This window comes from Cololabis saira, chromosome 19 (genome assembly GCF_033807715.1).
Source record: "Cololabis saira isolate AMF1-May2022 chromosome 19, fColSai1.1, whole genome shotgun sequence".
NCBI lineage: Eukaryota > Metazoa > Chordata > Actinopteri > Beloniformes > Belonidae > Cololabis > Cololabis saira.
In genome coordinates, this window is record NC_084605.1 from 7,395,679 (window position 1) to 7,408,923 (window position 13,245).

The 13,245-nt window shown below is 40.4% G+C and overlaps 1 protein-coding gene across 1 annotated transcript; it reads left to right on the plus strand.

Annotated features, from left to right (window-relative positions):
- Positions 1 to 514: 514 nt before the first annotated feature.
- On the plus strand, positions 515 to 7,982 carry LOC133419775 (gastrula zinc finger protein XlCGF57.1-like; the record flags this gene model as incomplete). Its single annotated transcript, XM_061709191.1, has 3 exons — positions 515 to 531; positions 3,526 to 3,559; positions 6,186 to 7,982. Coding segments are annotated over 3 exons (1,530 nt in total), but the record flags the coding sequence as incomplete, so codon positions are not given.
- Between the last annotated feature and the right edge of the window lie 5,263 nt (positions 7,983 to 13,245).

The window sequence follows — 13,245 nt, forward strand, 5'->3', positions numbered from 1 at the left end:
TGATACATGGAGGGTTTTAACAGCAGGAGGAGAAGCGACAGGGCGGAAATCCTCGCAGATGAAGAATAAAAGGAAACGAAAAAACGACGAAGGGAACGAGGATCGACGTCAGCGTGAACTTTTCCAGGTAGAAATTCCTGAAGATTGACACGTTTCCTGAGAAACCCGAGGCCGTCTGTGCTGCAGGTACTTTAACCACCAATGTCAACATATTTTAGCTGATTTATGGAATAAAACATTATCTTTGGGGTTACAGGGTTATGATTTAACATGTTTGCACCAAAACCAACCAAGTTACACATCTGGACCATCGTTTGATTATCGTTTTAAACTCGGTAATGTTAAAGATGAACATTGTATAACCCTTGTGCAGTCTTTGGGTCAAGGGAGGGTGAAGGGAGAAAAGAAGGAATGAAGGGAGGAAGTAGGAAAGGGAGTAAGGAAGGGAGAAAAGATGGAAGGAAGGGAGAAAAGAGAAAGGAAGGAAGGAAGGAAGGAAGGAAGGAAGGAAGGAAGGAAGGAAGGAAGGAAGTAGGAAAGGGAGTAAGTAAGGGAGAAAAGATGGAAGGGAGGAAAGAAGGGAGAAAGAAGGAAAGGAGGGAGAAAGGAGAAAAGAAGGAAGGAAGGGAGAAGGAAGGAAGGAAGGAAGGAAGGAAGGGAGTAAGGAAGGGAGAAAAGAAGGAAGGGAGGAAAGAAGGGAGAAAAGATGGAAGGAAGGGAGAAGGAAGGAAGGAAGGAAGGGAGTAAGGAAGGGAGAAAAGAAGGGAGAAAGAAGGAAGTAAGTAGGAAAGGGAGTAAGGAAGGGAGAAAAGATGGAAGGGAAGAAAGAAGGAAAGAAGGGAGAAATGAGAAAAGAAGGAAGGGAGGAAAGAAGGAAGGAAGGGAGAAAAGAAGGAAGGAAGTAGGAAAGGGAGTAAGGAAGGGAGAAAAGATGGAAGGAAGGGATAAAGGAGAAAAGAAGGAAAGAAGGAAGTAGGAAAGGGAGGAAAGAAGGGAGAAAAGATGGAAGGGAAGAAAGAAGGAAAGAAGGGAGAAATGAGAAAAGAAGGAAGGGAGGAAAGAAGGAAGGAAGGGAGAAAAGAAGGAAGGAAGTAGGAAAGGGAGTAAGGAAGGGAGAAAAGATGGAAGGAAGGGATAAAGGAGAAAAGAAGGAAAGAAGGAAGTAGGAAAGGGAGTAAGGAGGGGAGAAAAGATGGAAGGAAGGGAGAAAGGAAGGAAAGAATGGAGAAAAGGAAAGAAAGAAGGGAGGGAAGAAGGAAGGAATGGATAAAATAAGGAAAGAAGGAAGGAAAAGCAAAGAAGGTAATAAAGGAACGAATGACGGAAGGGAGGTAGGAAGAAAAAGGAGTAAAGGAGGGTAAAAAAGGAGGAAAAGAGGAAAGGAAGAAGGGAGGAGGGAGCAGGAGGAAAGAAGGATAGAAGAATTGGGTCATTTTGACCCAAAGACAGTACAAGGGATGAAGGATGCATGAAATGATCAATCGCAGTCATGGATCTGGACGCATACACAGGACCTGCAGATCTGGTGCTTTACCTTTGGGGCCAGTGAACTCTGTTTCTGGATAACTGGTGTGGATAAGTTTAAGATCGAGATCACCTGGATTGTTCTGAAAAACCAGAAACACATATTTCCAGAAGGATGTTTACTGTGTTCCAACTCAGATAAATATAGTGTAGCCTGACTAGGGATGGGCGGTATGGACTAAAAAATGTATCACGATAATTTCTGGCATTTATCCCGATAACGATAAAAATGACGATAAAAAAAATACCAATTCAACTCCACCTTTGTTACTATAAATCTATCACCACATTCAGTCTTTGGATCCCCCAAATCACTGCTCTTTCTTTCTTTCTTTCTTTCTTTCTTTCTTTCTTTCTTTCTTTCTTTCTTTCTTTCTTTCTTTCTTTCTTTCTTTCTTTCTTTCTTTCTTTCTTTCTTTCTTTCTTTCTTTCTTTCTTTCTTTCTTTCTTTCTTTCTTTCTTTCTTTCTTTCTTTCTTTCTTTCTTTCTTTCTCATTTCCTTCCTTCCTGACTCATTTCCTTCCTTCCTTCCTTCCTTCCTTCCTCCCTCCCTCCCTCCCTCCCTCCCTCACACATACGTTGTGCGTGGATTTAACGCAGAACCATAAATCAGCTTTACACAAAAACGTCATCAACAGGAATTTATTGTTTTTACCGTGAGATGACAAATTCTTACCGCGGGGAATTTTTTTGACGGTATATCGTGAACGGTAAAATATCACCCATTCCTAAGCCTGACCCAAAAAAAACGTAAAAGAAAGGGGAACCAGATGGATGATAATGAAAAAACATGGGACTAAGAAATAAAATGCAAAAAGAAAAGTGTTTCAAGTTGACTATAAATGTTCCTCGGTTTGCAACAACGAGGACACGGGAGCGATCTTTGACCTCACCTGCCAAAAGTTTCTGAACAAAGCTGACATGGGAGTCGGTTTAAAACAGCTGTCCTGCACGTTTTATATGTTTCCCTGCTCCAACACACCTGATTCAAATGAATGTGTCGTGACGTTAACTGACTTGTTCAGACCTCTTTGACGAGTTGAATCAGGTCTGTTGGAGCATGAAAATGTCTAAAAGATGCAGGTTCTCCTTCAGGGATCTGAATTGGGCAGCACTCAATTACAATTACATTATCATTCAATCATTTCAGGATTTGTGAGTTCAATCGTAGCTGTTACTGTACCTTTTGGTAGCATTAGTGCGGGTCACTAAATGCAGCTGCTAACAGGAGATGAAAAAAAGGTCACCACAGACAGTGTTGTAACTAAAAGCTTATAAAGTTCAAAAGGAAAATTCTGGAGTTAAATCAGCCCAAACAATGTCAGAGATGTTTTGAGTGAAAAATGAATAAACATTTACAAGTTAAAGACCATTAATGTTAGTTCATTTGAACATAGTGCTATTTTAAGCCTGCAGAGCTCTGCTAGTCTTTGTTTCAACTCTTTTTTTTACATTTGGTGTCAGTTGTAGGGATGGGCGATATTTTACCGTTCACGATAAACCGTCAAAAAAATTCCCCACAGTAAGAATTTGTATCTCGTGGTAAAAACGATAAATTCCCATTGATGACGTTTTTGTGTAAAGCTGATTTATGGTTCTGCGTTAAATCCACGCACAACGTACGTGAAGGAAGGAAGGAAGGAAGGAAGGAAGGAAGGAAGGAAGGAAGGAAGGAAGGAAGGAAGGAAGGAAGGAAGGAAGGAAGGAAGGAAGGAAGGAAGGAAGGAAGGAAGGAAGGAAGGAAGGAAGGAAGGAAGGAAGGAAGGAAGGAAGGAAGGAAGGAAGGAAGGAAGGAAGGAAGGAAGGAAGGAAGGAAGGAAGGAAGGAAGGAAGGAAGGAAGGAAGGAAGGAAGGAAGGAAGGAAGGAAGGAAGGAAGGAAGGAAGGAAATGAGCCAGAAAGAAAGAAATGAGCCAAGAAAGAAAGAAAGAAAGAAATGAGCCTAGAAAGAAAGAAAGAAAGAAATGAGCCTAGAAAGAAAGAAAGAAATGGGCCAAGAAAGAAAGAAAGAAAGAAAGAAAGAAAGAAAGAAAGAAAGAAAGAAATGAGCCAAGAAAGAAAGAAAGAAAGAAAGAAATGAGCCTAAAAAGAAAGAAGGATAAATTCCCGTTGATAACGTTTTTGTATTGGTCTTTTTTTTATCATTATCAGGATAAATGCCAGAAATTATCGTGATACATTTTTTAGTCCATACCGCCCATCCCTAGTCAGTTGTTATGGATGTAACTACAAAGATTTAAAATAATTATTAAATAACTCAAGTTTTAGTTCAGTTTTTTAGTTGTTAGAATGAATTGTTTGATATCTACGTTAAAAACAGGAGAAGCTAAGTTAAAGCACTGAAATGTATTAAACGGATACATCTCTGTAAACAAGGACTGAAGAGGAGAGATGCCTCAGACGAGGAGAAACCATCAACCCAGAGGACTCAGTCTGGTGTCCCCCAGACCTGCAGCATCCACACCAGAGCTGCTGCCAACACAAGACAGGAAAAACCTCTGTAAGTAACGCATTTGTTTAGAACATGTTACATGGTAGTGGAAGTTTTGTCATGGTAGTCTTTTAATGTTAAGGTTTTAATGCATCAATGACGGATAAAAAAAAACCTTTGGGTTGGCATTGTCGTCAGCTGGTACTGTGATGCTCTAACATTACCAGAGACTGTTCTCTGTCTCCTGGATGCTCCTAAAGGCCAACATTTCAACTTGAAATGAGAACATTTCCCTGTTAAACCACTGAGGTCTGGATCCAAAAGTAGATATCCATGTTAGAATATCTAACTGCAGCAGAAATAGACATCCTGAAGGCAGAAAATCTCACGAAGAAGCAAAAGCTGAAACAGTGAAGGTCTATAAAATCATCTACAGGAAGGAAATGTTGATGTACATGAACTACAGACTTCAGTTAGCCATTTGGCTGTAAAGGAGTTTAACCTAAATTGTGGTCGAATTTACAATTATATCAGTGAAAATGAACTTTGTATTTATACACCTCTGTATCATGGCAAAAGCCACACGTCCATAGATGTTTTTTTTTTTATTCATTTAAAAAAAATATTTTTAAGGCCCCCATGAGCCGGACCCCCATACATGTAAACCTGCCTTATGCTGCTATTGGTGTTTATTCATGGGTTTCAGTCACGTGACATTTTTTGTTGTCAGCGCCATCTTGAGGACCGACCGAGGACCTTCACGTCGCGCAGCCAATATGACGTCTCACCTAATAACTCACTTAACTCCCGAAGAACAGCAACGGTATCTACAGAAAATTGATACTTTAGGTTTCGATCCGTATATAATAGCTAATCAATTACTGACTCCACTCCAGTCTGCCAAAAACCTGCCAGATTTGTCGTTTGCGGACATATATATCTACCTGGTCCACAATCCTTCTCCATACACCGGCGAAGCTCCAAGCCGTTTCCCAAATCCAACTCAGCCTGGATCATTTCTCGTGTCCTCTGCTTTTTCCCCACATCTCAGTAATGATCTGACATGCTGACATGTTTGCTGCATTTAACACCACACGCCGCTCATTCCACGCTGTTTGCTGTTTGATTGCGTCACCACACGTAGTTATTAATGCCGCGTTCCATTTACCTCGGAAATCGGAACTGGGAACTGGGAAAGGCAGCCATCTTGGAATGGTAACTCGGGGGTGGTGAAGCTTCTCCCACTTTCCCAGTAGGAAATCCCACTTCGAGGGGCGTTCCAGTTGAAAATTCCCACTGGGAACTGGGAAATTCCGACTTCCGAGGACAAATGGAACGCGGCATTAATGTTGTTTTTTTCCCCACTTACAGGACCTTTTCTCTCCCTCCCGTCCGATGTTCCGGGACCTATATAATAATAGGATATTATTTCTTTCTGCCACTTTATTGTGGTTTTTGTGGTGAAATGAGGAGGAATCATAGATAACTTCTCATGTCAACTAACTGGATCAGCCGTTCCTCATCATGACTGTTTCCTACAGCGCTTTCAACCGGCTTTCAACACGAGTGACAGGAAGAAAATAGAAGAACATTTAAATATCACAATATCCCACGGCCCACTTAAAGCACTGGTAAAAGGTCAATCCCATTTTTTTAGACTTATTATTGTCGCATCCCACGGCACAACAGATAGACGGCATGTTGGAAGTCGGTCCTCAAGATGGCGCTGCGAGTACTGTGTGACGTCACATGATATCGATGAATAGTGGCTGTAAGTGAAAAAAAAAAATACAATAAGTACAATAGGACAAATACTCACGCATATTTCACTGCTCTTCTGATTGCGTCTTTTTCTTCTAAAGCAGGTACAGGTGTGTTTTTTTGAGAGAAGAACATAGTTATGGGTAGTTGTCGCTCTTTTTTCTTCTGTGGCAAAAAGATTCTTATAAACCGACATGCCACCATCGATTATTTTTGAGAACTGTAGTGGGGAGACTGTTTAGCCAATCCGAATGCAGAACACGATGCACAATGCAAATCTGTGAAGCTGCGAGACCGTAAAAGGTGAAGTGCGTTACAGCGAGGGATTACTGTATTTAATTTTACTAATTTCATGTGGTGCCTAGACTAGTCTGCTGATTTTAAAACTGTTGGAGGTCAGTAGGAACACTGGCTGAAAGTTGTCCTTTATGTCAATTTGTATTTCAGTGTTGCCTATAAATGTTCAGCAGATGTCGGAGATCAGAGAAGCGACTTCCTGGAGCTCCCATGTGGACCGGCAGGAACCAGGACCCCTGCAAATAAAGGAGGAAAAGGAAGAATTAAACATAGAAGCAGAAACTGATGTTACCTTTGCTGTTGGCACTGTAAAGAGCGAAGAAGACGAAGATGATGATGCTGATGAGGAAGATGAGGAAGATGATGCTGATGAGGAAGATGAGAAACCTCAGTCACCTCAGTCTTCGGAGCTCCATGAAATCAAAACTGAAGCCATCAGAGAGGCAGAATCTCCAACCGGCAGCTCAGCTGAACAGATGAAGACAGAAACTGACGGAGAGGACCTTGGGGGTCCAGAGCAAGCTAAAAACCCAGACACAAGTTGTAACTTTGAGAAAAATGCCAATGAAGAGGCTTCAGACTCTTCTGAAACAGAAGTCAGTGATGATGATTATTGGCAGAAATCTTCAGATTCTGAAATTGAAACCAAAGACCAGAAGATGACCAGAGCACCTAAATCAGCTGGAAAGAGTGATCCGCGGTGTAACACTGCCAAAATGTCTTTCAGCTGCTCCGAATGTGGAAAACGGTTTCTATACAAGCAGTGTCTTCAGAGACACATAAAGAGTTATTTAGGGAAAAATCCTCCCAGCTGTTTGGTTAAAAAGAAATCTCTTAAAGTTAAGCAAAAAAAAGACTCGGAGAACACCCTTGCTACGGGAAACAAAGTATTTAGCTGTAGAGTTTGTGGGAAAAGTTTTAGCCTGAAGGGAAATCTGAAGGTGCACTTCATGGTCCACACCGGAGAGAAACCTTTCAGCTGTGACCATTGTGGTAAAAGATTTAACCGAAAAATGATCCTTCAGGCCCACGTACGAGTCCACACAGGAGAAAAGCCGTTTGACTGCAGCGTTTGTGGTAAAGGATTTACGTGTCAGGGAAGCCTGAGGAGACACGTGATCATTCACACTGGAGAAAAACCATTTAGTTGTGGTGTTTGCGGTAAACAATTCAACCAGAAAACAATCCTCAAGAAGCATATGAAAGTCCACACATCAAATAAACCGTTTCGCTGTAGCTACTGCGGTAAAATGTTTAAACATCAGCAGTCTCTTCAGAGACACATGAGAGGAGAAAGGTCTTCTAGTTGTTTTATGAACAGGAAATGCTTAAGCGGGACAGAAAAAGTCGATTCAGAGTCAACAGACGTTGAAGGAGAGACGCGATTCAGCTGCGACGACTGTGGTAGAAGGTTCAACCAGAAGACAAACCTCCAGAAACACTTAAGTGTCCACTCAAGACTGAAATCATTTGGTTGTGACATTTGCGGTAAAATATTTACTCAAAGAGGAACTCTAAAGAGACACATACGAGTTCACACAGAAGAGAAACTGTTCAGCTGTGATTTTTGTACAAAAACATTTCGCCAAAAATCTAATTTCAACAAACATTTAAGCGTCCACGGAGCAAATGGCCCCACAGGCGTTTCATAAGTGTAAAAACTGTAAGAAAATGTTCAAGTTTAAGAAAAATCTGAGGAGACACGAAAGACTTCACAGAGGAGAAAAGGCACTTGGTTGTGGTGTTTGAGGTAAAAGTTTCTTACGAGCGGGGACTCTAAAGCTATACGGGACTCAGTTGTCAGTTGTGGGACAAACTGAGGTTTGCATTGCAAAACTCTGCTCACACTTCTGTACTGGGGGCAAGCCAGTACCTGTACTTTCCTCTTCATTGACTTCAACATGTGCAGAATGAGATTTTGTTTTGTCTCGATAACTTGTGTGGGTGGAAAAGATGTGCTCTAGAACAGTGGTCCCGGGGTACCGGGCCGTGGGTCATTTGGTACCGGACCGCACAGAGAGAAAAAATAATTTCTGTAGCATCCCCTGATGATGAATGACTCTCAAACTGATGGTTCACAATGTTTTTATTCCTTGGATGTACAATAAATACACTGCAAACTAACCGTAAGAGCTATAAAGGAATACAATAAAATAGAGTTAGTCTTTCTACATTCATGTAAGTTTTATTTAACTTAAATACAGACCGACGCTGCTTGCTCGCTCGGTAGTAACAGCTACAGGCTGATTTATGGTTCCGCGTTACACCTACGCAGGGCCTATGGCGTAGGGTGCGCGTCGCCGCGCAACCTACGCCGTAGGCTACGCCGTCGATTTAACGCGGAACCATAAATCAGGCCTACCGTTAACCACAATACATGAGGAACCATGACAGCCAAACTCAATATGTACATAAATACGGCATAACATTTGCAAAGAAAACAAATTCTTATCAGATGGTGCTTTTTGTGTCAGTTAGGCTCCACTTTAGCATTCCCGACACTCGTTTAGTCTTTGAGACACTTTCTACTGCCGTTAAACTTTTACCATTAAAGTCTGAAGCGCCGGATGTTTACGAGGTCTCAGCGTGACGCCTTCAAAATAAAAGCACTAAATATCGGTCTCCTTAATAAATAAAATAAAAGCCTTTAGGCTTTGAATAACGTTAATGAGACATAAAAACACATTTATAGAAATACTCATATTAATAGGTAATTTACAATTTCCATTATTTTATTTAATTTTTTCGAAAATTATGTTTTATTATTATTCATTATTATTATTACTATAGAGAAAATACCACAGTTTTTAATGCTGATCTTGTAATTTTATTTCGTTTTTATCAACTACACCTTTAGATTGGGCCGTGAAAATATTGTCAGACATTAAACCGGTCCGCGGTTCAGAAAAGGTTGGGGACCACTGCTCTAGAAGACAACCACTTCATTAGGTATACCAGGAGGACCATACTGAAGTGGTCCAGCCCAGCTTTGCTGAAGTGCGTTGTGCTTCTAGATCTAGGCTTCCAGGGGCGTCTGAAAATCTGACAGTCCTGGTGTAAACACTCCGGACTCTAGATCCGTGCGAGTTGAGCTGTAATCTACTCTTATTTAGATGTATTTCTTGCCGGGGCGCAACGTTTCTGATGTAATACGTATAAAAGGATGAGTGGTGTCTAATAAAATGTGCAATTAGACTCCTAAGCTGAACCTTTCCTCTTGCGCAGTTGAAATCTATCGAGTCCTTTTGAACTGTTCACCCATGATCTCCACGGGTTTGCTTGTTGATGTACGAGTTGAGGCCCGCTCTTTGTGTTTTGTTTTGTTTTAAATCTCAACCCCTAACCCTTCATTGACATTCTTGTCTGAACGCAGGCTCATTTTGAGGTGTGTACATTGATGGAGATTTGCCACAGCGGAGAGTTAAAATAGACACTTCATGTATTTTTACTCTGCATTCACAGGGCAGCGTTGTTGCAACTCAGGTCGGAGGGTCTGTCTGACATGCTTCAGCACACCGTGATACAATAGATGTGTCATCAACAGAGTTGTGCAGACCTTGATGACAAGCTAATGAGGACCATTATTAAGAATCAGGTGGGCTGAACCAGGGCGGCATCTAAAACATGCAGGACCAGGATCGCGAAACACTCTAGACAGGTCCCCAGTCCATTGGAGGGTCAGATACACTCACCGGCCACAATGTTAGCTACACCTTGCTGGTACCAGGTTGACCCCCTTTTGCCTTCAACAAACAACACCAGTTAACCTGACATACATGGGTTTGGAGTTCGGGTACTTGGAGAATGCATATTTCATTTGAACCCAAAAAACTGTTCCAATCCACGTGGTTTTGTATTTTTAAGAAAGGTTTACAGTCCATACCATCTAATATTAGATGTGGGGTTGGGATTTTCAATTTGTTTAATTAGTAGTAAGTACTTTTAATTAATCATAGCGCTGAATGGACTTTAATTTTTGCTTATATATACGTGTGTGTCTCATTTCAACAGGATCACAAACTCACACACAGCCTTTTACATCAACATCTTACACTGAGAAATTAACTTCACCGCACAGAAGCTCCAACAGTCCATCTTACAAACGAGTCAAAAGCAAACTATGCTACTGCGCTCATACAGCTCAGGGGAGCTTTCTTGCATTACCAACCTATCAGCCAAACAAATTTAAATTTTTCCGTTGCCGAGTGAGTTCTGATTTTCAGCTTCATTTCATTTCATTCATCTTCTGCAATAAGTATGTATTTCCATATTACTTTTCTTTTCTGTTACTAAATCCTTTACTTTTTGTACAAAATCTTCTACATTCAACAAATCAAACTTGAATTTTTTCCAGCTTTCAGAGTGACATCAATTACACAGTGGTCTGTAAGCGGGGCAGCAGATATGATCCAGGAAAAATGTCTGCTGTGCAGGTTTTTCTCTTTCAAAATGTCAATAAGATCATTTCTGTCCATTAATTATTTTAATATAGTATTATAGTGATAATCATTGTACATGGATGGACGTGGATCTAAATGTACCACCACAGCAATCCAAACACTGTCTAAATCAATCTTTGTTGCAACAATTTCATCAGGAAATTTCTGAAAACAGCTTCACGTGCAGATCTATTGGTCCCATGAGAGAAACGGATATCATCTCCCCGCTGCTTCTTCCAAAATAATTTGTCCTCTTTACAAGAATGATTTTCCTGCAGAAATATGCAGTGTGCCTTCAAACCTTTACAAGATCAAGAAGTAGTCTTGTGTTTAATATTGTCCTCAATACCTCTTGTGTTCTGACTTCAGAGAAAGCATTTAGAAAAAAATAATCAAAGATTTGAAATAACTTTGAACTTTACTCTATTACGTTTTTGTTACAAGAAGACACCCAACCTCTTAATAGGTGTACCTAACTTTGAGGTGCAACACAGCCGCACAAAACCAACCAACAACCACATCAACTATCCTAACATCACCTTCGTGTTTTTCTTCCCTCCAGCAGCAGGTTCTCTCTTTACTGACTGGTCCTTTTTTTGCAGCTCTTCCTCTTGAGGAAACCAATTACCGGTACATTATTTGGGGAATAGTGATCCAGTTAGTCCATCAATGTTGTCTCCTGGTCAAGAGCAGTAATGCCATAACACATTTGTTAGAAATATGACATGAACAGAAATGCACCGTTTCTAAAGTGTAGTCAATGGACTAATATTTAAGATACTGTGAAGTTTGACTTTAAATCACTTCATTTGAGCTGGGATGTTTCTCCAGGACCGAAACTGCAGATATGAACACTTGTGAAGCTTCCCACAATCCTCCAGTACAGTGGACATCAAGGTTTCCTGCTACAATAAAAATACATTTAACTTGTGTGTAAAGTCTTTACGTTTTACAGGTTCACTTCATTTTCAGGAAGCAAAAGTCACAAGTACGGCTTGAGGTTAAATTCTAAGAAATCCTCCAGTTTATCCAGGCTCGGTCTTCCAGTAATCTGGGTAAATTCCATTGTTCTTCATTCCCTATAAAACACATCAGACTGTTACAGGTCAAATGAAACATTTCCAATATTTCCCTCGGGAAATATTGGAAACCTTGTTCTTGAACCTTGAACCTTGTTCTCAGCTTTTTCAGAAAAACCTGTTTTCTGAACTTCCAAATTGTCTGTTGTTAACTGAACACAAATGTGTTTTTGGAGAGTAACGACCAGCAGCAGCAGATCTGGATCTCTAACTCTCCACCTCCACTACACAACAAAGTTGTAAGAGTTGTAAGAATGTGGATGTGCAGGATATTTCTGGAGCTCACAGAACAGAGTGACAACAGAGAGAACAATATTACAAACAGATGCAAATATTAATTCACAATCATGTTGGAGTCTGAAATCAGTCACATGAATGAAACACCAATGTCTTATTCATCCATCACTCATGAAATAACATCCCACATACAACACATCTGGATTTATTTCCCAGGAACATTACAAATTGGATGGAAGTATCTCAAATGAAACAGTTATCTACAATAAAAGTTGGTGTTATGTTCTGGATTTCCATCAAAAATCTCCAACACATCCATTTTAATTGGGTTGGAGTCCTGAAAGCGAGAAATACTGGAAATGCCAATATTTAACGTGTGAGAATTTCTGTCCAAAGAACTGAAAATTGATTGAACTGAATATTTAGAAAGTTTATAAGAAAGTAAATTGAGGACTGTCAAACTGTCTGTGGAAGAACGAAAAGTATGTTTAAGAAGAACAAGTGATGTGCAACAGATTGTTGAATGTGTGAAAGTGAATGTGTGTGAACTTTGAGAAAAGGAGAAAACATCAATAGTAATCTGGCTCCATTTATTGGTTCAGAAAATTAACAGCAGGTATAATAAAAGGTTTCAACATTTGCTTCCCTCTAGTGGACATATACATTTACTGCATTTAAAAAGTTTACTGCGGCTCTGGTGTAGAAATAAAACTTTATATTTCAATCAATTTGTCTTTCTCTGGTGGCAACAAAATAATAACCCAAGTAAACCATAAAATAAGAAATAGCTTTAACCTTTATGTACAATTAGTGATTAGAATAATACATTAAAATAAGCAGACAACTAAAAGTAATTGTAGCAAGGAATGATTTATAGTCAAATTACCATTAAGCCCAAGAGGCTGCTAGGCTGTGTTTCTTTTGGGTAAGGACAAAATAGGGAAACATATCTTTCAACGCTGATGGGTCTTATCCTTTTCTGGGTCGGCACCTCAAATAGAAAGCAATTATGCCGTGTTCCATTTGTCCTCGGAAGTGGGGATTTCCCAGTTCCCATTTGGATTTTTCAACTGGAACGCCCCTCGAAGTGGGATTTCCCACTGGAAAAGTTGGAGAGTCTTCACCACCCCCGAGTTCACATTCCAAGATGGCTGCCCCGGTTGTAAACAGTAGAAGAGAGCTCTGTAAAAATTCGTAGCACTTCATTCTAGTTTTGGTCACACTAAATCAGTCGTATACAAGTATTGTTCGGCATATATATGCTGCTATAGTGTAATTTACATTTTTCATGTGGTATATGCGAACTACAAACTTGTTTACCTACTTTGTAACTGGAACGCTGATAACTCGGCTGTGACGTCATTCCCAGTTCCGAGTTCCGACTTCCGAGGTAAATGGAACGCAGCATAAGACAGCCATATATGACCGAAGGTCTAATGTGGTTTCGAAGATGGGGTGTACGTGCAAAGAACAACTCC